Consider the following 27,660-nt stretch of genomic DNA (forward strand, 5'->3'; position numbering starts at 1 on the left):
CGCGCTCGCAAGGTGCTCGAAATAAATTATGTTTGAGCCCGTTAAGTGTTTCGGCTCTCGTTTCCCCCGAGATGAAATTATATCGAGATCACTCGCGACGGAAGACACGTTGGCCCACTCGATGATGCTCTGGAAATGCCTGAGCACCCCCTCGATGGGCGGAAACGACGCCAATTGGAGCGACGGTGTAACGATTTGTGAACGGCGCGGTGCAAACGCATTTCTTCCGAAGACGATTCTTCTGGAAAGAGAAAATACACTCTAGAATACACTAATACACTAATGAAAGAAATCTGAATTGCTCGGATTATTTGTTTAGCACTAAAACTACCACGGTGGTCAGTTTGACCTATGCACTTCAAACTTTTCCACAAGTCAGTCAATTATTAACAATATTTTTCTCGCAACGTTTTAGGGACAATTACAGTAATAGAGGATCAATTTTATTAGTAATTTAATTTTCAGACTCATGTGTACGTTTCATAACATACCCTACATGATCATGTTTGTATTGATCCACTCGTGCTTTCTTTCAGGGCTGATCAATTTTCCTTGCTACTGTGAGGGCAACGTTTCCATACCTAAGTAAATTTAGACTGCAACTGATGAGACATATGATGCAGCCACGAGACATGAACGTAGAACAGTATCGTTTGTGAACAGATAGAGCCGGATAGGATTGTTCTTGATCAACCTAAAATGACAGAGTAATTCCTGGTTTAGCTGATAGAATGAGATCGTTTCTGGCCAGGTTAGTAGAATACCCTAATCTATGGATAGACTCAACAGAGCGTGTTGACTCACGGCTAGACGAGTAGAGTGGGATCATTTGTGGCCAGACAAGCAGAATGGGGACATTCGTGGTTTATCTAGTGGAATAGGATCGTTTCTGGTCAGGCCAATGGAATGGGTCATTCGTAACCGAGCAAGTAGAAAAGATGTCGCGTAATTCTTTTTCTCTGAAGTAAAGTGTATTGTGTGAGACGATCGTGTGTTGTAACACGTAAAATAATAGTATTTTGGAATTAATTTTCTGCTTGATTTAATTTTTTGTGTTTTGCTCAGTTGCAAACATAGCGATAGACAGTAGACACTGTGAGTTTATTTTAATGTCAATTATTTACTTCTGTATTAATAATGTCTACAATTTTCGTTTTTTAAACGTATGGAAGAGGTGCGAAAATCCAGCTTAAATGTTAGTTTAAATCGAGAGCTTTGAATGGTACACTTTCTCCACTTATATTTCGGGGAAATATTTTCTCGAATATGAATAAAACAAAGCCCGGAACAACGTGGAAGTTGAAAATCTGAATACTATTATGGAACTTGTTACAACTTTATTCAGGTCAAATGTTAAACAGTTTGCCGCTTAAGATTCAAGATTACTCTTCACGTATTTACTTCTTAAACCATAAGAAGATAACGGAAAACAACCTATAAGATATCTCGAAAAGTGAGTGAATTAATAGTTGGAAATAATAATCAGAAAATTCAAATTCAATTAAGAATGCTTCTGCTTATCTCTCTTACTATGAAAATACACCATCTATAATTTAATTACGTCAATACATGTACCACATACATATTAATATTGCTTTGAACTTTGCAGGCGTTTCCAACATTCGCCCGAAAATCCTATTAATTTGAGGAAAACTGAACGTCCTAATTAAACGTACTCAGGTTACCATGAAATTCTATAAATTCATTGGCAAAGCGTGTTAGCGATTAAACAGTCTTCGCGGAACAGAATAATATTCTCTAATCGACCTACAAGTGCTATGTTCACGTCCCATCTATCGGGACACTTTCTTTGCCAATGAAAAATAACTGTCATATATTATTATATTCAATAAAAAATGTATAAAACCTTGCAATCACACTCATTTTCGAAACGTGGAAATAAAAATTCGAGACTTTTTGCACTCCATTAAAGACACCGCAGAATAGATAATACCCATCCAACCTTATTACTCATTCAAATATAATGATGCACGCCCTAATTCATGGAACGCAAACGGCGTTAATAATTATCACTCAATATCCACTCGTGGTTGCCACGAAGCCGTAAAATTCGCGGATCTCGTGCTAGTTTTTGCTGGCAGTCGGAGCTCCGTTGAAGGGCGAACGAAAGGGGTGTTATTAATGCCACTCGGAGGAAAATCTCAACCACCAAGGACACAACCAGCCTCGCAATCGCCTGGATGAATATACACATATTCATAAGTCTGGTCTCTCTCTCTCTCTCTCACGCGTGCGCGGACGTGACTTTGAGACGAGACTCTTGGTGTTTGAGCTCCAGAGGAAAAAAAAAAGTAGGTTAGGTAAACCTGGATAAGATGCAACTATTTTGCGAAAAGGGTCCTTGATAGTTCCAGTACCGGAGTTCAAAAGTTTCGGGTGGAAACCTGGTTCGCTTTGAACTAGGAAACCTTCTGATGTGGGCACGATATTGACATCATCCTTGGAAAATGATTAGACCGTGTGTTTGGCCATGAGTCGGTCCTAAGCTGTACTACGGTATATCCGAGACTGAGCAAAATTTTGTTTATATAAACGAGGTGCGGATAAACGAGTTTTTACTGTATTGAATAAATGTGAGAACTTCAAATAATACAAACGTAAAGGGATGGAATTAAATATTAGCAATTTGACACTGCTTAAGGGTTCTAAACGTTCCCGCTCCACGCCTCGAATATTAGGGGTTGCGCTGAAATTTTCACTCTGTAAACCAATGAACCTCTCCAGACCCTTCCCGTCGGTTGTGCACTCGCTGGATTTAATATTCTCGCTGTTTAGCAGTGTATCCTCCCGAGCAACGCTGGGCATCCCCTGTGTATCGTAAACTATGCCCTCGACCGTGCACACGGCCCAAGGAATGCATACATTTGCATACGTTCCGTTCTCGGCCGTGTGTCACGTGGACGCAACGAAATTGACGCGGAATGTTGCTCAACGCTAGCTTGCCTTGCTTATGAATTCACTTATTCATCACGCGACGGCGCGCGCTCATCTTTCTCTTAACGTCCAGAACATTACCCCAGCGAAACGGACGGGTGCATCGAACAGGGAGCAAAAAGGTTTCATTTCAATCGTCTCCAATAAGCTGCAGATTCTTGCACCCGAACAAGGGGAAGAAATTATTAGATAGACTCTCGAGCTATACTTTCAAACGGGTAAAGGTCATCCGTAAAGTCGTACTTTTTTTTTCATGGTCTTTGATGACTAGACTTGAACGGAATGAAAGTTCTTTGAAAGCATAGCGTGGAGAATTTGTAATAAATTATATTCATGCGATGTGTGAATATTAATAATTAATTCATGTACGAAGGCAATCGAAGACACATGTGGTCGAAAAATTAATAATGTATCGAATCAATAGAATTAATTCACAAACATTTTAATTCAATATTGAGAAATATAAATACATTAATATCCCAGTATAGGGGCGCCCTCGTAGGAGACGTCACCCCCGACAACATCGTGGGGGTGATGCTGCGGGGGCCGACCGAATGGAAAGCGGTCGCGCACTACGTGGAGCGTGTGCTGCGTCGCAAGAGAGAGGAGGGATGCCTGGATGATACTCTGGGCTCCCCCTAGCTTCGGTTCTATCCGACCGGCGGAGGCCCTAGCGGGGCCTAGTTGCCACACCCCCGGACTGTTGTTATGCGAAAGCAGGTCTGGTCGGGGGGGCTAACGTGGGAAGCGGGTGGTTTTTTAGTGAGTAGGAATCTCACACTACCGGATGCTGGCATCGTCCACCTATGAAGGTCTTTCCACCCGCCCCCCCCCCAAAAAAAAAAAATCCCAGTATAGGAAGACGAAAAGAACGAGCAAGAAGAAAAAACAAAGAATGCTTACCCAAGGGAAGCAAGGTTTTCGTATCGCGTGGGTCGTGTTGATCCTCTAAGAATAAACTTGAACGCAATTGTTCGGTTCGTTCCAAAGGGATTATTTTCTTAACCTTTGTCTCTTATCGCGTGGATCAAGGTTTGCGGGTTATTAAAAATCGTCGACGAGACGTGGACGTTCGTTCCAGCTCGAAATTGGCGTTTTCTTTGCATTCGAGACGTGTTTTTAAATCGTTACCTTTCCGAGCAAAACAAGATAAAGAAGCTGGCAAAGGAAGCGCTTTCTTCTCGCGTCTGTTGGCGAAAAATGGAAAATAAGAACAGCTATCGTCGAGGAAAGCTCAGAAGCTTATCAGTTATTCATTAGCAGCGCATCGACGTTATCGATTTTCAGGCACGAAAGTTCAGCTACTTTGGAGGCTTCTTCGACTGTAACGAGTTACACAGCCCTAACTTTCGAGTTATCAATATACCGTGCAGCGGAGACTTGTTCAAATTGATAGAGCAAAGTTTCGCAGACGGTATTTGGAGGCTTAATAAATAACGAAGTACATCGTTAGTTATTTTACTAATTTATTCTTTCTAAATGATGAATGAAGTATTGAGAAAATTAGTCTTAAATAAAATTTCACAAAATGAAATTGATTATATTTATTTTATTATTGGAACAAGCTTAAATTGTCTGTGGAGAATAATTGAGAAATTTATTTTCCGGTGTGACGATCGTCTTCCACAATCCCATCGTGCTAATATTAATTTTGTAACGTTGACAGTAGTTTGTTTACAAATTTCATAAAATTTGTAGATGTTCCAGTCACACTTTCGACGAGTCAATGATTAACGAGATCCACGTGGTAACTTCTGTCATGGAAAGGTGAAAAGTTTCCTCGAGCGTGATCGAGATCAAATTTGTATAAATTTTAAACTTCCCTTGGACTTTACGATGGCTCCAGGCGATGAGATATTTATCGATCAATCCAGAAATACGTCCATAAATTCGAACGACCATCACCCCGGATCCTCCCGAATGTTTCCCAGCAACCATTAAGCCACGGTAAGGTGCAGTTCCATTTTTAAAAATCACCCGTCCTCGTTCTGGGCAAACGTTATTATCGAGGCGGAAGGTATTCGATGAGGAAAAGGTATTCGGAAACGAGGAAAAAAGTAGATAACGCGTTTATTGAACATCCAGGCAGGAACTTCGCTTAACTGCGCGAAAAGATTGCAGTCAAGTTTTTCTAACTGTTTTTGAGGATTCCATTAGAAGCGGCCGCGATGATAAAAGCTTTCATGAAATTCGTGAATTCGATTATTCGGCAAATTTCATTTGTAAAAACACAGCAATATTTATTAATATGACTTTGATTAAAGTAAAGATAGAAGAATTTGTTTAATCTGTTTTATCATATAGAATTTGGGAATATTTATTTGAAGTTTTATATCTATTACGTCGTTAATAAATAATATCGGTGATAAGATTTGTTATTCGTCGAATAGTTGTATTCATGAATTGTGTAGAACTTAACAACGGGGTTGGAGAAATTGTTTTACGAGCGAACGTAACTCGCCCACTTCTAATGGAATCTTCGAAAACAGTTAGGAAAAGTTATTAAAATCTGTTGAAGCAATTTAGCGAAGTTTCCTGACTGATTCATGAACCGACAGTTCTTGAGCCAGTGTGCTCGAACTACACCGTAGATTTCTTCAATTATATTAAGCTATTACCAATTCATAGTCTACTAAATAATATACAGTAACTTCTTTGAGACTGCATCATTCATTAATTTTTATATACATGAGCAAGTTTGGCATAAAATATATTTATCATTTTAGAAAAGGAATAACTTCTCTAATATTTCTTCCATAAGAAATTATTTTGTACAAAAAAGCAATCTGAAAGGCCGTCTGAATTCCAACGTAGAACATTTCCGAGGTTAAGGTAAACTTCGACGGGTCGTCGGTGTTGTTGCCCCGGAGGATCTCCAGCGTTTATCGGCTGACTCGTTGATCGCCCACGCTTCTATCCGTGCAACAATAAATTTTAGCTTCCCGGCGCCCGACTAATTGCTCGCAAGGGGTGCCTCAGTTGTACGCGCAGACGGCAAAAAGTTCCTGGCGCGATAAGACGTGGAATATCGAATTACTCGACTGATTTATTCCCTCCCTCCCTCGGTTGCAGCGACCTTGCTTGCAATCTCGCCCTGCTCGTTCATCACCCGCCACGAACATTGAGCGTTTAACGTCGCTTAATAGAGCTCCCTTGTTCTTGTAAAATTCACGGAATGCTCCTCGATGCCTCGGTCTCGGTCTTCTTTTTTCACCCAGTCGCTCACGGTGATTCTCTTCGTTTATAATTCCATTGAAACCTCGACGTTACTATTCCCACGGTTCGTTGAACCGTGAACCGGAGAGAGCGTCTATTTGCGCTTCATTCTGATCGGTTAAAACTTTAACCTTATCGTTCCCCGATGAAAACCGTTATTCCAGTCGGCTACGACGACTGATTTGACGTATTAATCGCCACGGAGTAGATTGACGGCGTTAGGTGCAAATTGATCGCGCGATAAATTACGATCAACATTTCTATTCTAATGGAGAGATGTTGGAAGATTGAATTAATTCAGATTAGGTGAAGTTAATCTGTTCGGATGGGTAGGAGCCACCAGCATCGAGGGAGAAACGAGTTATGGGGGTGAACGTATCCTATTTATTTAATGTTTGACGTAATATTGACAAAATTGCTTGGTTGTGGTTATCGATGTTCTGTGTTAGTTTTGGTTAAGAGGTTTTTGAGGAAGGTTGACAGGCTGTGTTCAAAATAGACGACGGAATATTTGACGTAAAGGCTACTTCGACACCTTCTCACCTTTCTTCGGGTAACCTTTAAGCAAAATTGAGGGCTGAAATCGATGACCAATATATAAAGCTTTTTCATCGTGTCGAATTTATGGAAAATCCCACTTTATAAGATGAATCTGCAATGCTTTCGATCTTGGTACAAAAATAATAAAATTTAATTGAACATTCTAGGAAGAATTAAAAAATTATATAAATAGAGAATATAAGTAGGAAGTGTTATGTAATATGAAGCATGTTGAAGAGGACCTAATGTAGGTCAAAATATTTATTATAAATGCCTCCTATTTTCTATCTTCATTTATTAAATACAACAAGCTATTTGTATATACGATTAATATACAATTACTTCTATGAATTAAAAATACACTCAGACAAAAATGTACTTGAAAATTTCATTGGCATATTAAATTATTTCAAAAATAAGGTAAATAGATGATACTGAACATTTAATTACACTAAGTGTTTTGGTTAAGCATCGTGCATCTCCATCCGAGTTTCCACGCAATAGTAAACGGATGCACGCTTGTGGGTCTGACTGAACACATATTACTGTGCAATTTGCTCGCACTTCAAACAAATTGCTCCCAATGCGAGCGTTAAAGGGTCTTCGTACGAAGGGTTCGTCATCGTTTTGCTATCCGCATAACAATCGAGCCATCGAACTCCAGATGCGATTCAAGCGACTGATAACGGAACGCAAACGTTCGTTTCCTCTTCGCGCATCTCGAGGGAATACACAAAATTTGAATAAACATTGAAATTTTTTCGAATTTAAGAATTGCACTTTTCACATTAAATGAATTAAGAAAAATTATTAGTAGCAAAAACCAAAGAAATAAATTCACAAAATCAATATTTATGCTCCTTCTTTTGCTATTTAACTATACATCTACGTTCGTCGTAGATCAATAAGCGAAGTAAACGTAGAATCGACTGGAGCCCTGAACGGTGCCTGATAGGAGGAATAAATGTGGAATAGCAAGGGGTAGATCGCCCTAAAAGGCATGCAACGCGATCCGATACACCTGGTGAAATATGCCTCGAACGTCGAATTAATCTCCCCCGGAGCAGTATCGCGGGCCACGGAGACATGTGACAAATTTGAATCGACGCGATGGACATTGTGGATCAAGGGGCACGGGAATGCCTCGTCGAATTCCAGCTGAATCGATGGGTGAACCGCGGATTAATTAAGTTCGAAGCCGGAGACGGTCACCTGCTCGATGCCACGAGCAACCCCCGCGGACGAATACCGTCGCGAATTGATCGAATTTCAACAATCAGATCTGTTTCACTTAATCTTGACCCCTTCAGGATGCCACGAGACGGTGCACATTGCGATGATATTTCAGCGATCTAGCGGGACAAAACTTATGTGGTCCAATATCTTGGAAACTAGTCTCCGATGTAATTAAACATTTTGTGATACATACAGTACCATTCACTGTTCGATTAAACATTAATGACAACTACGGTTCTGAATATGTATTCATTCGAAACATTCATCGATCGATGAACTGGGTGGTGGAAATTGTTAACAGGTGAATCAATTAAACGGAGAATGTTTGAATAACGCACGTTGTTTAAATTTTCAACGAGCAAGCCCAGTCTGAATTTAACATTCGACTTTAGGGACTAGCCCCTGGCGCTTCTGGGTGGTAACCAAGGGGGGTTTGGGGGAAGGGTGACTCGGCCGGAAATTCAATTTTGTTGGGCATGTTTCTGCGCGCCGCGGAAGCGAGAAAAATTGAACGGTTAATAATTAAGCGTTTCGTACGGTCAAGCTCCATTTTCTTGACTGAAACTCGAAGTCGCTGGTCGGGAACTTTCATTCACGGGTTGGCTTCATCCCTCTCTAAAGGGACTGTAGCGACATCGAGTAATGAAATTTCTGTCTGACGTTTAGGTTCTCTGACGGTTAAAGGGGAATTCTATGTTAAGTTACAACGTCGACCAAGAGGTTAGAGAATTTGTGAAAGCGTAGAATAAAAGATGGAACCTTTGGAGTGGATAGGCTGGTTTAATCTGTCCCTGGATTATACTAAAAGGATCCACCAATGGGATGACGTAGCTGGTAATGGTATATCTATAAAGCTTCCTTTCATGGAATTTTTTTGCAATTTTTATGTGCTTTTTTAATACTGACTTTCGATATAAAAGTTGTGGAATTTACGTTCTTTGAAAGTATCTAGAGTCACAGAAGCTAAAATGGGGATGTGGTTTGCAGAACTGTTTATGTTTGCAATGGAGGACCAAGAAAGTATTGGTACTTACTTGTCAGATTATTCTTTTGATTTATTTGATTATTGCAATACTTGTGTTCTTGGCACGGTCAAATTTTGTCAAACATTATGAATGTTAATTGTTCCCATTAACACGAAGTTAATACTCGCTTCCAACTCGTAGAACATACCCACATATACTCGAAGATAAATAAAGAAGAGACAGAGTTCTCTAACAAAGGAGAAATAATAAAAGTTTTCCGATAAAAATACAAATGAAAAGTGCACACGCCTCCTGGCGCAGAGAGATAGGGCAACCATGGTAGTGAACAATTCTCTCCAATTATAAAATCCATGAGTTGATACTTCTAGTTTTCATTCTCCAGACAATGGACAATCAATTGCAGAGTAGCTTGCGTTCTTACTGAAAGGTCCACCATGGCTGTGAAAAATTCTCACCCATTATAAAATTCATAAATTGATATTTCTGTTTTTATTATCGAGACAAAGATAAGTTACTTGTAAAATGAAAAATATTTGAATCGTTCTTATTGACAGGTAAACTACTGTTTTCAGGGTTAGTCCGTGATTGGAGCAGGATGAATAACCTAACATGGAAAATGTTTGCTCGCTACACTCTATTAAGGCTGCGGCTTGTTGAATGGCATTGTGGCTGGCTTCGATGTTGGCACGCCTACGTCATCAGCGTCGCGGCGCCACTAAACACCTACGATACACGCAAGAATTTCTACGCGTGCGTTCTATGAATGACAAATAATCATCGTTGATGCTCTGCTGGGAAATTGGCGATTCAATCATTGCGCGAAAACGATTGGACATTGTGAATCACGGCAATGTTTCTCAATATTTCTTGACTTCATTTCTCAGCTTTATATAGCTCTCTAACCAATTCTTTCTCTTTCATTTAATCTTTATAGTCGTTATAGTTTGCTCTAAAAAAATCAGACAGTCATCCAATCTTAAGGGCTTGAATTAGTTACTTAATTCGATGGCATGCTCTTTCAAGTCGCATCAGTTATTCTGAACAACCGGGTGTTGACAGAAAGGTGATGAGGGTGAAAAACAGTCGCCCCCACGCGAACTTTTAATTACGCCACTTGTTGGGGAGTAATCTCTTGCGCATCGTCGCGCGAGCATTAACTTATCATGCGGATTTAATGGACTTCCAACGTTCACATTTCTCCCAGGACTCTACATTTTTTCACGTGCTAAAAAACACTCCACATCCCGCATTTTCATCTACATTTATGAATTCTTAAACACTATTACATACCCTGCACGTATTTGTTTCTTATATTGTCGTGGCAGTTATTTCTTTGAAAAAGTATAATGCAAATTACAAAAATTGCAAATTACAAAAATTGCAAATTACAAGAATACTTACATGCATTAGATGTGAATATTCAACCTATATTTTCTGCGAAGAAGTATATAATATTCCATTGGGTATAACTCTCATAATTTCTACTGAATTATGTCGTAGAATATTATTCGATTCACCGGAGAAAACCGAAATTACGCTCGGAAGCGTTTTAATCAAGCCGTAATAGGGTTTCCAGAGACTGATATAACGATGGAAATTAATTTCTAAGTTTATTGGTCTTAATAAGCAGACAATACAGTTGCACGATAATTAAAATAATTTAATCGATAAATAAAGTACTTTGAAGACTGATCGATTTTGAAAAATACCCGACATGTACCAGAACGAGTAAAGATCAAACCCAAGACAAGATTTTCATATTTAATCGAATTTCTTTCCAGTACGCTGCGCCACGAAGAAAAAATGGCAGCTTGACGGGATCTCCAGCGTTCTTTATAGTTGAATTCGAGCCAGGAGGGCGAGATGGAAATTTTACAAGCGTTAATGTACGCAGTGCGGGCAAAAACTGGAATGTACGTCATGTTTTTTCCATAACAAGGTTCTCAGATCCTCATGAGCGGTCGCCTGCAGAGTTTAAAGCGTACGTAACGCCGAATCGCGGTGCACGTGCGATTCGACGAGCATCAACCCGCATTCGCGTCACCTTGAGGGCGCCCAGGGACCCTGCCGCGATCGTTGAACCTAATCGTGACGCGAAACATCGATTTCCCACTCTGTCAGCTGCTGTCTAGGCTGGTAGGAGTCCTAATCGTTATTAGAACTCTTTTGCTCCCAGGTGAAATTATTATTTATTAAAGTATAGTCATTAATACGTTGTTGGGGAATGAATGAATATTAATAGTAGTTAACTGTAGTTGAAAGTATCAAGATTACTATCTGCCTGTGTCGTCTGCATCGTGTTTCACCAAACCCCAGTCTGCTCCACTCGGTTTATATTCGGCACGGTCAGACCACGAACGTAACGATAAAAATGATACCCAGAGTCCATTTCATTTTTGTCAGACGCGGTACGAAATTGCCCTTGGCGCAGGGGATAGCGTACTCTTATCTGTGGTTGCTACAACCCCCCGATGTCGTTACATTCCGCCTTTTACAGCGGTATCCGCTGGTCCATAGCCCCGCGGAGTTGTATCGGTATCATTACAGTCCATGTATGAGAACGACATGTCGGGGAATAGGATATTTTTCGAGGGGTGACATCCCGGAAGTGCAGGTATAAAGATGGAAGTTTGATCTTCATGCAAATGCTAGGATGCAGGGATTTCCATGGCTGATTGAAATTTGAATAATTTATGGGACATAGTGTGATTCACCTGAATCTAAATCCAGCGATACTCCTGTTTTGGTAGAGATCAATTATTCGAACTGCTTCTGATAATTGAAAAAATAAAATATTTCAAACGAAAGCCCATCAGTGGCAAGTATAGAATTCATGAACAAAACCTTCAAAATTATCTTCATCGTAAATAAAATTGGAGTTCAAAATGAAACTATTTTTCTACCTGAAACATTTTGAATGCTTTCCTGAAATAAAATAAAATTTTCGCTGCGTATGTATCTTTAACTCCAATTGGTAAACAAAGTAACATTTATCGAACGATCGAAACCCATGTATTATCAGTGACATCGTAATTTATGTAGCATAATATATTGACCATATATTTTATGCTACACTTTAATTGTTTCAAACAGACGTCCTGTCTGAAAATCACAGGGGACAATTGATCGCCGTCGCGTACATTTATCCCGTAGATTAAATAACTTCGACGAAACGGGATCACGGCTCGGACCAGTTCGCGTCCTGTGTATTCAGATCCGTAATTATGCGCGCGAATCCAGCGGATTTTCCGTGCAACGCTCGCCGTGGCGTGAAAATAAATCGTGCCGGTGTTAATCGTTCGTTAAATCGCGCAATCATCGGTGACAGCGTTTCATCCGTGGATCAGCAATTTATTGTTTACTGTATCAATGAGTTCGCGCACGTGCGAGGACTAATTCAATTAAACATTTTTCAAAAATAAACTTGAATTCATGAGAATTTTTATTCGCGGACAAACTAGACAAAAGGGAGGTGTAAGAATTTTCGCTAGGGATCAGTAATGCATTATTTACTGTATCACTTTTCAAAAATAAAATGGGATACACGGGGATTTTTTTCGTGGATAAACTAGACAAAGGGAAGTGGAAGAATATTTTTCTAGAGGTCAATACTACTAATCTAATTCTATACAATTATTTTACGAGCGTATAAAGGTTCGAGAAAGAATTTAATTTATCATTTTTAAAGAGTAAAACGAATTTCGTTCAAATTTTTATTTGCAGATGAATTAAGTAAAAGGGAGAATCAGATAAACAAGGTGAACTTTGCGTTCTGCGTGTCGACAGGAATGTGTTTACCAGTGTTGGACTCTTATTCCACTTAAGCATGTCTCGAGAAAGTCACTATATTGCCTCCGTCTGCTACACGTGACCGATCACCGATGTGACGTACACGGAAATTGCGCGTGTCCCTTCAGAAATGGTCTGGTGAGTCGACGCGAGATTAATTGGCTTCTCAAGGTCACTGACTACTCCCATCAGTGGGACGTAAAAATAAGAATGTATCCCCTTCACAATGCCTGCTACCATTGTAAACGAAAATATCTTTTTTTACTTTTTTCATTTGAAATTAGTCTAAAACAATTCCCAGTTCTAACTCGCGTTGCAGTTGCGAGCTGTTGGCTGTAGTACAGTGCATCGCCACTTATAACCGGTGAAGAAGCGCGAAACGGCGCTCCGCGTGGAGACAGAGTGACGCCCGGCGTCTGCGTCGGCGTCCTTGAACCCGTCGGCGAATAAGCTTCATCCGTCGGTGTTTTTCAGATTTCCCAGAAGGCCGCGGTCACTATCGCCCCGTTTGCTTCGATTATCGATCGGTCCACGCGAGTGTGGCGAAGTGTGCTTTGGACCAATATGCATTAATTATCCCTTGCTCCATCTCCCACCCCCGTAAAGAGGACGCCGTGCTTAATGGGATTCCATTTTCAAGCCACCGTTTGTCGCGTTTCAATGCGCGCAAAAACGTGCACATTGTCACGCCGCTGGCGAATATGGCGCCCATCTAAATTTCATTTCGTTTCGTTTGTGTTAGGCGCGCACGAGTGATGGTTATGGTCGTTTCAAACATTGTGCGGAACAGCCATTTTATAAATGAAAGAGGTACGGGTAATGAAAAATCGTTAGTTGGATGAAAGAAAGAAAAAAAAAAAGGAAGGGTGCAGAGTAGTTATTAAAATTGAAACATTCTGTGTTTGTTATAAATCTTAGAATCCGTGGATGTTCATGCGGATGTAAATTTGATATGCAAACGAGGAAGATGCACTCATAAGCAGATGCATGCAAAGCAGATGTCCTTTCTCGTCAACATAATCATTGTTTTCTAATAATAAGTTTATGAAGTTGCTCCGAAAAGTGGTCCGTATGGAAATTGTATTTTATTTTAGGGAATTCTCATTTGCTTGGGGGTGATTGCTCCTAGGAACAATTGCAGTCGAGGTTGTAGGTGGCGAACCAACTTGTAATTAATCCTTTAATCATACATGGCATCTCAAACATGCATACCAATTATAAAGTTGCAGAACAGTATCACCAGCGACTGTGTACACCCGTGGAATTATATTAGAAACTTTTCTTCGGAGACTGATTGCACAACGACGCTACTTATTAATGAGGTCGTATAATAATTGATGCAACATTTTCCGCCAGATAGAAGAAATCCATAGTATCTCATTGTTCATCAATGAATTCCTTTCTACATTTTTTTATATTTCATATACGTAGAGAAAAAATCTGGTTTGAAAAGAGTTGACACTAGGGTCGATTGTCAACAATGAAAATTAATTTGCATATAGACCTACATCATCCACTGTTAAACACATCTCTAGTGTCTATCGTGCATAATGAATAGTCAGATGGTGTATATTGGCCTGAAGCTTGAACATACAGTCGATACCTCGTAATGATAGCTAGACTGCGGGTGTTTATGTATTTAAAATATTCACGGAACTTGTATAATATTCATGTTCCTAAATTATTCATGTACGCAATAGATATCGAAAGTATGTACGATAATATGTATCGTATAAAATACTATCGAAACATTTTATTTAATTTAATAAATAATAAATAATTATATAAGAAACAAAAAATTTTTACAATTCTCAATGTATTAACAGAAAAGAAATTTGATAGTTTATAATTCACTAGACAGCGTAATATGAATGTTGAAAAGAAGCCTTTGATCATCCATGGGTCCATCTATATAACTTTATATTATATTTTCTACGAATTATATTTTCAAGGAATGAAATAGGGGCGCGTTTCAATTGCATATATCTCGTAAACGTTTCCACAGAATAGGTCGAGGGCAGACCGACAAGTTGTTCTTTTTGAAATACTTCCCGTGCAGTTTTAATTATAATACTGTCATTCGAATTAAAAAATTCAATTCGAGGAACTTACAAGGTAAACATGCACAAAACATTCAGTACTCTCGTGCGTGTGCAATTTAACTTAGGTATGCAAAATACGTTTTGCGTATAAATGGCCAATATTTTTTTTAAAAGGACTTGGAACAAGATTCAATTTTATTAATAATTAAACATACATGACTTTCAGAATTACGTATCATAAATAATTGAAACACCTGCTTCACTCGACTCGCACGGAACACTTGTTTCAAAAAATATTCCCAGAACAATATAACCTGTCCGAAACTGGCATTGAATCCGCAACAGCGAGCACGAAGGGGGTTAATATCCCAAAGTAAACCGTAACCTACACTGCCACGAAGCCTCAACCGCCCCGGAAATTGTTCGAACCTCAGTGGCGTCCTTAAAGTCGATTAATTCGCGCACACCCTCTTCCCGCTTAATTGCGAGCTTGCCTCTCGCCTAGAAGCATCTCGAACCGCTCGAGATATCGCACCGTTCGCGCGAAAAGGGTCGAGAAGAATTTTAAAACACTCGGCGAACTTTTTCACCCGATGGAGCTGCCGCGGATCAATACACCACTCGGAGACAGAGAAACGTGCTTCTCAAACTTGCAACCAAAGGAAAGGCTTCCCTCTAACTCTTGGCCAAGCTAGGGGATCGAGACTCTTCGACGTGCTTGGGTATTTCGCACGCCAACTTCTCGTGTGTCTGGATCCCAGACTTCCGGTCTCTGGGAACACGAGAGGGAATACGAATTCTTGGCGTGCCGATCGACGGGACGATAAATCACTTTGCGCTTACTCGTCGGTAGCGATGGGACTAATCCAAAGAACCATTTCTTTAGTTGGATGAATTGGATACAGCGAAGAGTTGAAAATTTTTTATTTAGAGAATATTTTCGTTTATATTTAAAAGAATATAATGAGGTGAATACAAATATTTATTTATATTTTCGTATTCTCAAAATTTACATTTATATTTGAATACTATTAATACATTAATACATTACTCAATAAATTAATAAATAATAACTTCAAATTAGGCCAATGCAATGAACTTAACCAAATATCAATCATTTATTCCAATGTTTACTTCACTTTTAACATCCAGCTGACCAAATTTTATTTTGCGATTCAGAAACGTCTCGGACCCATCGCTACCCCCGGTGGCTGTTGTTGGATAGTTTCGTCGAGAAATCGAGTTTGACCAACGTCTTTGTCGAATCACGATCATGCTCCGTCGGGGTGATCTTAGTTTCGAGCGAACAACAAAGAATTCGACGGACTAGAGAAAGCTTTGGCGAGCTGCCGGCTGCACTTGACCCTGCACTTGCACCCGAGCTCGTGCAGATATCCTGCACCAGCTGGGGTCACGGACGATTCCCATTTTAAACGGAGTCGCCACGATACCTATGCGGTTGACTCACGTGCGTCGACACGTGCGACAATTTCGCTGTTCCCACGCAATTGCACGTCTACACGCGATGCGTTTTGTTCAGCTAGATGTAGATATTCAACAAAATTGAACAATAATTTTCTTGTTGCCTCTGAACACATCTGACCAGGATTCAGAGTCACTCTATACTAAATAATAGTGGAAACATTAGGCAATGTAAACTATTTACTGTAATATTAAATATTTGTTATCTAGGTACAATCCTGAAATACCCTGGGAATCTTTTAGCAGCAGCAAGAGAAGTAATAATTAAGTTATTCTTGGAATCTCTCGTATTGATTCCACTGTAAATATCCTTGGGGAATTATTTAGCAAGCAAGAATTTCACGGGTGCTTCGACAACCGATTTGACATTCGCTTTTACCGCTATCCAATTTTCAGATGCACATTTCAAACCAACACGAGCAATTTTTTGCCCTTGGCGTAGCAAAACGGTGGAACGTTTCGCATGAAATTGAAACGTAAAGCCCCAGTCAAGGGAAATTTCGCAACAATCTGTGCCAGATCGGTAATCGATGCGTTCTAGGAACGGTACATCCATTTTCACGGCTTTAGATAAAATCTGCACGCGTATATATTGGCACGTTCACTCTCAGCTCCTCATTCTTGAGTTATTATTCCAGCAAACATCTTTCAAAGTGAGAAATATCCGCGCGATGCTCGCCACGTTCTTATATCTTTCTCTGTCAACGTGCATAGTCTCAACAGTTCAAGGGAAGTACCAATTTTTCCACCATGAAAATGTCAACCACATAAAAACCATCGTTTCCTGTGCGAATCAAACGGCTAAGCGTTTATTCAATCCTGAGAGACGAGTCGACGTGATCTATTACCAGTATGGCGATCTGGAGAATGCTATGGTGAGAGCCTGCGCGAAGAATGCTGCGATCACCATTGGTGATCGAACTGTCATGATTAGAAACGAACGAATACCGAGCTACATCGTGATCGAGCACGACGAGTTTTCAGGTAGGACTGGAACTATTCGAATATTTTATAGATATTGCACTACTAGCAATGATATTTTGCTTGGGATCAATTCTTCATATAGAAAGAAATTAAAAAGTCCTTTATATTTGAACAAGGAACAACCTTACACACGTTTGCATACTTTTGGTGACAGTTTACACATAAAAAGTGTGATTAAATTACTGTTCCAACGGATCAATGGAAAAATAATTGATTTAGATAATTTGTTTAAGTGTACGAATAGTGTTTGCACGACTATTTTCAGGTTCGAGGGGAATCCTATTGCCAGGGGAGCCCAGTTTACGCACGTTGCAGTACCTGTTCGTGACTAAGGCCAACGGGGATCAGGTTCGTTCATTCGCACGAGATTTACGTAATGCTGGCTATCGAGACGTGGCTTTTCTGGCGTTCAACGACACGGGCGTCGGTACTGTCATTCGTGCGAATACGACGGGACGGGAGATTACGTTGCGATCTGTGGGATCGTGTACAGCGTTTACGAGCAACGTGGATCGAATTCCAACGTACGCCACGGATTCCCGTCGCTACTGCGTACGTGAAGGATGCACGGTGAAGTATGGAATAGTAGCGGACGCAACTGTCAGATTCTGGCGCAAGGAGGACACACTCAAATTGATACGTGAGTAAACCATTCCAGGAATATTAGGGAAGCTGCAGTATCTCAAAGTCTATGCTAAAATAGGGGGAAGGGGGGTTAAGTCATCACTTTCATATTTTAAAAACTGTTTCAAGCGAACACTATAATGACTCCGATATAAATAAATTAATAATTAATACATAATATAATTCTGTTGAATGCAAATAATTACCTCTATAGATGTTAAGAGTTTATAATATTCTTATATAAAATTGATGGGATTAATACATAAGTTTCATTTATATTTCATTCCCACTTTTGTATATTCTTTTTTTATGCATTCATTTGAATAATGAAATACCAGCACGTTTTTGGTATTCCACCTCTGGCTCCGAAAGTTGCGACAAATTTTTCCAGTTCATATATTCGCAACCAGATTACCCGTTGATAAGATCTTCAGCTCGCTGCTGAAATTTCGACCTTAGTATTCTAGAGCCAGAGCCGGTGAAAATCTGGTTACGTTTATCGCAAGGTCCGTTGCGTCAGCTTTATTAACCAGCCTTGCACGAAATGTCAATTTTATTTTTGTAACCCTTTTCATTTGTCAATTGATCTGTCTCAAGCACGTGTTCTTGAAATTAACAAGAATTTTGTAGACAAGAATAGAATTAATATTTAACACACGCAAAAAATGCCCAAATCAAAACAATTACCAATGTCACTATTTTATTTCTCACCCTCTGAAAACCTGCTAAACAATACATCCAAATATTAGTATCCTTTTGAAGCAAAACAATATCACCATGCACACGCTGATTAAATTCCTAATTTCGGAACGAATCGATCAAATTAATGCCACTCTTAATTTTAATCGCGGGATCATTAATCAGCCACGCTGACGCAAACATCACCAGTGGATAGCGCCGCGACAAGTAATTAAACGAATCAGATGGACGATAACTAATGCGGGCTTAATTTTTGAAGCGTTAAACGCTGATCAATATTATTGCGCAGCCGTCACGGTCCAAGGACTCCTTTTCTCCACTCTGTGCAAATATTTAAAGGTTTATTTGTTTCCGTTGCGTATTTTACCACGCGCTTACAACTCTGGACACGCGACGCGTGATTGAGAAATGATCGTTGCAAGGCCGCTGCCTTGGCAATGAAAGAAAACGCTATGTCGCGAGCAATACCGAAAGTGGAGCTCGCTCGTTCGGGTAATTTATCACTGGGAAACGGGGAGCCAGGAGGACGAGCATCAATTATTTTCTGGAATGGGGCACCTATCGAATATGTATCGTCATGACTTAACAATCCTGTCGTTCCCAGGAATTAATGCGTTGATTGATATCTCACTGATGGGATGAGCGATTGTTGAATATTTACATTCAACGTCGGGACAGAATATGTGTCATAATAATTCCGTCGCAGAATTGAATCGATTGTGTCAGAGAAAAATGGTCGTTTATATTCAGTGAAAATAGTAGAACGAACGAAGTTAATTTACTTGTGACATCTATTGTTACTAGTTATTTAATTACGTTAAATATTTATATTTAATATCAGAATAGAAATTGTCCTTATATTTTCGTTTCAAAAGAAAGTAATCATAAAAATTGCGTTCATTACGTTAACTATGTTCGGAGTAATAGTAGAGAGAACATAGGGAAATCGTAAGTAGTAACAGCCACTTATGGTCAAACCTAGTAACTCGTGGTCCAGTAGCTGACTGGATTAAAAGAAAAAGAATATGGTTCTCCCGAAAGAATTAATTATATTTATACTAAAAATTCAACTTGAAAGAATTCAATTTAAAATGATTCGTTTGGAAGTTTAATTAAAATCACCGTTCGCATGTTATTCAGAGAGAATATAACGCAACCACGTTTAGAGTTTCTGAGCAAACGAGTACTTTGCTAGACATCTTTCAATGTCAGACCACGGGGAATACACATCAACGACTATACTTATCGCAAAATTATACCTTATCATCGATCGATGGTACCTTGACAAAGGAGACTAATTTCTAACGCTGGAAGATTAACGACCGTCAAGTTTATAATCTAATCTGTTCGACTTAAATTCTTCATTAACCCTACTGTGTCATTGATTTTTGTCAATATTTAAAGGTCAACGAAGAACGTAGATAAATGATCCAACACCTTCATTACTCATTTGTTCTTGTTGATATCTGTAATTACAATCGATGAAAAATATTAAATATTATAGTATACACATTGATGCACAGAAACTGATGTGCGTACAATAATCATTAATTTAAAATTACTAATAAAAGAGCAATGTTCGATCATAATATTCAATCTAATGATTCTTTATCATCGCATTTCTACTAATAAATTTAAATAACCCTTTGAGATAAAAAATTTTCTTGAATTTTCTTGAATTTTCCTCGGGTTTTCTCTCGACAATTAAAGAGAGACGAAACACCTAGCGTGAAACAATCCAAACAAATTGATTCGAAACTTGCATTACCTTAATTGCTTCGAAGCTACGTTAACCCCGCTCTATCACGGACAATTACGCTCACTCGCGGTGGGGATTCCCCCGTAAAAGACGAAACGTTCCTAGGTAACCTTCCCCGGATTTTTCTGAACTCCCACTCACGATTTTCCGTTTTTCCACCAGGAAACGAGTCTCTGCAAGCGGTCGGCGGATTGCTGGTGGAGCACTTCGGGGATTACTACAACATCACCGTGGACTCGAGCGCTGGAAACAGCATGAGCTGGCCGGACGCGATCACCAAGCTCATCAACCGCGACTTGGACGTGATAGTTGGTCCTAGACCGGAGGATCTTCGTATTTTCGATAACATGGAGATCATCTGCTGGTACATGTACCGTGACATGGTGTTCGCTGGCCTGGTCCATTTCAGGACCATCCAGAACGACGTCCTGAAGATGTTGATGCCCTTTCATTATCTAGTCTGGCTGTGCGTGGTCCTGGTCCTCATTTTTTACATTTTACTGTTGACAGCGTTGCGAAAACTGACCAACATGGGGCTGATCAAGGAACGGGTGAAATTCGAGTACGTTTTCTCGATAATGCTGTCACAGGGTGTCGAGTTTCCAAGAAACTTCGGCCTGAGATTAGTGCTCCTTCTCTGGATCGTGTTCTCCTTTTACCTAAGCGCCACTTACAACAGCACGTTCACCAGCTCCGTGGCCGAAGTCGAGACCGAGGATCTGCTAAAGGACGTAAGACAAGTACGTGAGACTGGACAACGTCTCGGCGGTCCTGCTGTTGTTCTCGCTTATTTCAACAATTCTTCGGATCGCTCCATAAAAGAGCTGCAAGAGAGGTAATGTCACTGTTGCGATCAACTTTTGGCCGAATCCTCGGGTTTCTTGGATCTGTTGGAAAGTTTACGAGACCTAAGTCGCGATCTTCTCACTTAGTTTATGGAGTATCCGAATCGCGCTATAAACACGCTCTGAAATTGTTGAGCGTAACGCTTCCAGACGCTTTTACGACCGCGGCGATAGCGGTGGGTACCGGGTGGGCCGTGAAACGTTGAATCAAAAGCAAAAGAGGTTTTCGGTTTGCGAGAAAAGTGGGATGGAAATTAAAAGAAAATAAGTTACTAATTATATAGAAAATTAATGTGAATTTTTCTCTTACTTTCTTCTCTTACAAAAACTCCATACCAATATTCTATCTCTGGACTAGGTACAAAGTGATAGGAGCAGAAGAAGCCCTGGACAGCATCCTCGCAGAAGATGGCATCGCAGTGTTACAACACTTCACAGTGCACAGAATCAACTGGGACTACAGGGGCAACCGAAGTCTACGCATGTACGCATTGGCAAATCCTGTGTTGAGATTTCCCGTATTCCTCTTTACCAGAAGAGGATACGTCTATCGAAGGCCGCTTAGGCAGCTCGTTACGCGTTACCGAGAGATAGGCATGATACATAAGCTGGAGAACGTTACTATACTGGAGGAGGACAAGCAGATAGCTTTGAGTCAAGCCACTGACGAAATTCTGACTATGAAGCATCTTCGTCCCATATTTGAAATACTCTTCATGTGCCAGGGGGTTAGCTTGCTGATGCTTTTAGTCGAGTTACTGCATGCTCGTATGCTGAAGACTTGAGTGTTTTTGATTCACTGAGTGCTTGGAAATGGGAAATAAAAACGAAACAAAGGTATTAATAAAAAGGAAATAAAATGGAAATAAACGAGGAGTAAAAAGGAAGAGGAAGTAAAATGAACTAGTAGGTAAATGAATGCTAAATGAACAGAGAACGAACACTTTCCATCGTACATGTGTTAATCGGGCGCTATTTATGAACTATTTCAACCAAGTTTAGCCTTTGAGAGTTTGTAAAACACTGCACTACGAGAGCCCACAGTTTCCTGTTGTTATGTTCCGCCTCCAAAACTGTGACGCACAACGTTGCGCGATACTTTGAAATTCCGTTAACTCATGTTGTGTCTCCATTTTCGTTACAGCGTACCATGTTGCCCTTGGTATGCAGGAGATTTTGAAGGTCCTCAGACACTTGCGTCACGTTTCCGCAGTTAGACGTTTACGAAACGACAATTCCTCAATCGTGTGTGCGCCTCGTAAGATGCATTACCATAAAATCCCACCCACGGAGTGTTACGTTTTACGCTCGAACGTCCTGCAAGGCCGTACGTGGAATTTACTTAACGAAAGGGAATCTTCTCGTTCGTCGATCCTCGAAGCGATAAATCTAATTTCTCAAATCGAACCGTGGTGGAACTGGTGTTAACGGTTCGTGCATCCGATTCAATTCACTTACAGCGTGGGCGGTTTTACTTTATTTCGCCAAGACAGCCATTGGATTTCACTTACCAAGTGCAAACAATGTGCTTCCTCTTCCGTCGGCGTGCGCGCTCCACTCGACCAGGTTTTTCGTTCACGCGGGAAACTCGACGCGTCTCGGATGAATCGCTGCAAAACTGAAACGCAAATCCTTTCCGATGCAGGTGCTCCGTCTCGGAACGAAGCGAACAAAGCAAACAACGTTTTATTGCGTCGTAAATCCCCGACCGGAATGGACGCATTTATTAGTACTTAGGAGACAAATTGAATTTCCAGGTGAGAAGCGCGGATGAAACTGTGGTAATTTCCTTCAACTGAAGAAGGATTGCTTTAACTGTCTAATTCATAATATTTTGCATGACTTTCAATTAGAATTCTTCGCGAAGTATATTTCTTGTTTGATTACTCGTGTTTTCCTCGATGCACTGTATCGATAATAAGATATTATCCTCCGTATCTTGAGCAATATAGAAATTTTATCGTCAGAATTACTCGTCCTCAAAACGCGTCTTTCGAAGGCTGCGAAGTACAGTAAATCTCCTGAAGGAATCGTTCCATCCTTCGTTTGGTTTAATTCTCGAAATACATTACTAGCGAGGTGCTCGTGTCCTGTTTTTCTTTCCTTCTCCTTTTTTGCAAGCAACCTCGACACTTTTCTAAAGTTCAAGGCAAAGTTTCTCTGAAATTGCGATACAAATCTCGTCAGAAATTAGCCGTGGAACGCTGACGGGCGCATCAGATGCTTCGTTTCATTAAAAAATTGACGATTTCGGTGAAAGATTGCGTATGGTAATTTCGTTCCATTTGCGGAGACTTTGGCTCATTTATCTCGAACAGGATTCGCTATAGATGTAGGTATTTTTGGCTAACCGAAACGTCATCTGACACTCTGCTCAGTATCCATTTTACGATTTTTTTTTTTATTTTCATATGATTTTTATTTTTGAATTTCATAGTTTCCAATTTAATTTGTGAGATAAATTTCTAATTTCATGCATACATCTTCTACAAATATTTCCTTTCATTTTTCTTCTCACTCGATACTTTAACTCTTTTTATATAGAATCTCACTTCAATACATACTTCTTCTTTCTCTTTCTCTTGTTCCTATTATTATTTCACTTCAAAATTAAATCCACTCATTTACAACATGTCCCAAGCACCAACCATCCCTTAAGTTTTCCTACTTAACGCAACAGCCTCATATTCTTCACCCTGAAATGCATAAATCGTAGTACGTGGTGCATCTCGCCGTTTTTCTGTTTACTATCATTCCCACGGTCCTCGTGTTTCCCTCCTCTGGCCATTAGGAGACCCTTCGGTACTCGAGAAGACCGATGGCGTCAAAGGAATTAATTTCGTTGGCCATATTAGTTCTTATGGGTAGTTTCGAGAGAAGCTCGCGGAAAGAAGTTCATTCAATCGCCAATGTCAACAGTCCTCGTCGGATCGACGTCGTGGTTAGCGTGGCCATCACGAGAGGAGCCCTGACGACTATGCGTGTTCGCTATCATACGGATCGCAGCTGGTTTCTCTCGATGGCGTTCACGCGATCAAGATCCAGCGATTAGGAAACACAGACTTTACTTCTTTCCTGTAATTATTCCTGCTGGTTTACTGTTTGTCACGGTAAACAAGCCGTCAGAGTCGAGTATGGGGACAGTCGAGTGATTTTATAATTAAAACACGAGAGAAGTAGTGAATACATGCAGTAGAAGTCTAGAAGTCTATCATAGTAATTGAAACAGTTGAAATTCCAGTAAAATTTCTCCCTCCACGATCGCGAAATAAAGACAATTTCCATTCAATTAAATACATAAATAAACACAAATTGTCTCCATCCCCGAACGAGACGAGCTTTTCAACTCACGATTGTTTCATCTCAACCCTCGACTTCGCGACTTTTTATCCGAGTTCTTTCTACGAGAACAGGTCTCATTAGTCACGCATTCCGCGCGGGAAAATTTCTACACCGGTGCTACGGTGTTTTTCCCGAATGACACGGGACGAAGTCGGGCGGAACACTGGACGACGAGTCGTAACAGAAAAGAAATGGTGGCAAGGCCCCTGAACCGACGGCAATCGATTGTATGTTTCTTTTTCATTCTTGCGTTGACGGGGTAGCTTTTAGGACCCCGTCACCGGTAGTAATTTGTTAGGCCGACTAAGGATACTAGTTAATGGTGATGCTGGTAACTAGGGAATTCGATTTTTTTTCTGTTGCCCTTACACCTTCGGTGCCTCGTAAAAATGCACATAAGAAAAGTTATTAGGGATTAAATTTGGCAACTTTTGTGACCTATACAAATTTTCGATAGAATCGATGATAACCGAGCTATAGACCCCAACCCTTCGTACTCTATGAAGAGGGTTGAAACCTATTACTTAGGGTCAGTAACTCATGTCACATAATTCCTTTGTATTGGACAACGTCAGTTACTTCAGGTAGCACAACAGTAACAGCTTCGTTAGAATTTAATATAAACAAATCTATTTTTAGAATTTTTTTCTGACACTCTTTTGGTGGAACACGAATTATCTTGATAGTCAATTACCATGACACGAATAAGTATAACACCAACGAAAGAAAAAACGCAATAGGAGATAGTGACCCTGATGTGTCTAGTGTCCATGACATTGTGGAAATGGCACCACTGATAAGACTCTGCCACGTCACGCTAGAATGTACAACTCATAGTGACTGTGAACACCCGAAATACAGGCTGCTCCACTAATCCATATATTTCTACTATTCATAGGACCTAGAGTATTGTACAAATAATATAAACAGTCAGTTCATTTATAATATTTGGATAAAATTCAAAAGATATTCCTGCACTCAATGACCACAAGCATTAATATTTGTTCAGAAGCATCAAATGTGAAGTATTTTAAATTCTGTATGTCTGTAAAAATATGAATTGGCCCAAGCATCCCCAGTCCAATCACCCGACTGATCCACTTCCAGGTGACCAGCTTCTCGTTAAATGAGCGAGAGTAACGGCGTCAAACTAAATTAATTCGTTACGATACCCGGCGTTAGCTGCGATCGCTTAACAGAAATTGAGGATGGTGTGTCACGGATGGGTCGATCGATGATGATAATCGAGCCCGTATCGCGGCGTCCTCCGCCTAATTGCGGATTGCTGGCTGCTGTGCGAACGCACACAGCTCCAGACACCGCGTTGTCGCGCGCCGTCGTTGAATTTTCGGCTGTTTCCTAATCAGCCGATCACGTTTCACGGCGATTGCGTCAGGCCTCGCGTGCAATAGCATTGATCGATTGGGAAATTAATTCTTGATGCGTTCAGGGGCTGATGGACGCGTTCGGGGACCTCGAATGGAGCGTCCCGTACAAACTGCCTCCGTTCGATGGCACTTAGGTTTACACATGTCTACGTGAGAGTTGAATTCGTGGGAGGACGTTGATCTCTTTTTTTCTTGAATGAGATTAGCTTTGACATTAATTTGTCAAAGGTGAACATTGAGCGGGATGGACTTGAACAATTTTTTTTCAAGGTGTTCAGAAAACTTGATCATTTATCAATTTATTAGTGAAGTTTTATTTAAGAGGTTGGGAAAATAACGATGCTATATTTTTGAAAGTACCTATGTTGAAATTATAAACACCACTGCAGTTGTAAATTGCTTGATAAAGAAATAATGACGAGCTTATGAAGAATTTTGAAGATATTTCTAATTTCTAATTACTCTCTTGGAATAGATTCGAGTGTCTAATATTCTCCGTTATTTATAGACATGGAACTTTGAGAGAATGTTTGCAATGACGACGCGACTGAGTTTCCGCACGAATAATTTCTGTAACTGATGGTAGTCGCGACGTAAGGGAAGAGGGTTCGTTGAATCTGTGACGTGGAAATTTCCAAGGATGCTGCGATGGAGGAAGGGAAAACCTGACCTTTCCTTGCTATTTCGAGGAGCATGTGAGAGGTGGGTATCCCTTCCAATCTGCGTCGGTGATGTCTTTCGCGATAATCGTCGATGGGTAATCTACACCTACGCTTGTCAGCCCCAAGATGGTCGACAACACTAACCAACAAATCCGTGTCTCTCAAACTATCCTTCAGCACAAACTCAAATTATTTCATTAATATCAAAGCTTTATTTAAAAAAAAGCAAAATATTTTTTCAAAGTCTTCATTTCATTTAAATAGTCAATTTTTTAATTTGGAATTTTTATACACTGAAACTTATCCGTTTAAACACTATTTAATACAAAAAATTATTAAATGAAGGAACTGTTTCAGAAAGTGAAGGAACTTGTTACTCGTGACCTAACTTCGATAAAAAAAGGGGAATTTCCCCTAGATTGGAATGAATTAGTATTATAACCGCGCGTACGTGTCTATCTGAGACTGGGATTTCTACGTCGTTTCTGTAGTAGACAGAATCATTATGGTATTAGAGTCAAGGGGAGATCTACTGTCTGGGCAGATTAATTAGCTGAGGCAGACGTCCATCAAATCGTGTTCCGTCTTGGGGGAGCTTCACTTTCACCATTATACTTTCCTAAATACTCAGGCTGGGAATATATGGATTGGTTGTAATTAATCGTGATTAAATTCAATCAGTTTCTAAGAAAAATTGGATAAGCCAAATTCCATCGATTTATAAATGTTTATTACATTTTTTTTTTTAAATTAATGCCTTGAGAATAATAGCGTGTGCTATTAGGATGTATCAAATGCACTAAATACTGTTGAATACCTAATTACTTAAGATCTACGTATCTAGATCAGGGTTGAATTGACCTAATTCTATCAGTTATGCGACCAATAATTCACCTCACCAGTGGTGGGTAATATTTCAACCTCAGTTCCAAATTAATTATGTTTGAATAACGAAAATTTCACTTGCATCGAATTCTTGCAGAAAATCTTGCCTTTGAAATAATTATTTAAGATAGAGGATGATTCTATGTGTAAAAATGAATCTAATGTTACCGTTTCCAACCATTGCGATTCGCTATTACTACTCCGCGAGCATGGAAAACGTTTAGGA

The 27,660-nt window shown here is 40.0% G+C and overlaps 1 protein-coding gene across 1 annotated transcript; it reads left to right on the forward strand.

The window, feature by feature from the left end:
• Window positions 1-16,890: 16,890 nt before the first annotated feature.
• Window positions 16,891-22,139, forward strand: LOC128893440 (uncharacterized). The gene is made up of 4 exons (XM_054154362.1): window positions 16,891-17,230; window positions 17,496-17,870; window positions 20,475-21,147; window positions 21,516-22,139. Exons 1-4 carry the CDS (start codon window positions 16,918-16,920, stop codon window positions 21,940-21,942), a joined length of 1,788 nt encoding a protein of 595 aa, XP_054010337.1. The 5' UTR covers window positions 16,891-16,917; the 3' UTR covers window positions 21,943-22,139.
• The last annotated feature ends 5,521 nt before the right edge of the window (window positions 22,140-27,660 follow it).

The sequence above is a fragment of the Hylaeus anthracinus genome, unplaced genomic scaffold (genome assembly GCF_026225885.1).
Source record: "Hylaeus anthracinus isolate JK02 unplaced genomic scaffold, UHH_iyHylAnth1.0_haploid 3, whole genome shotgun sequence".
NCBI classification, from domain to species: Eukaryota; Metazoa; Arthropoda; class Insecta; order Hymenoptera; family Colletidae; genus Hylaeus; species Hylaeus anthracinus.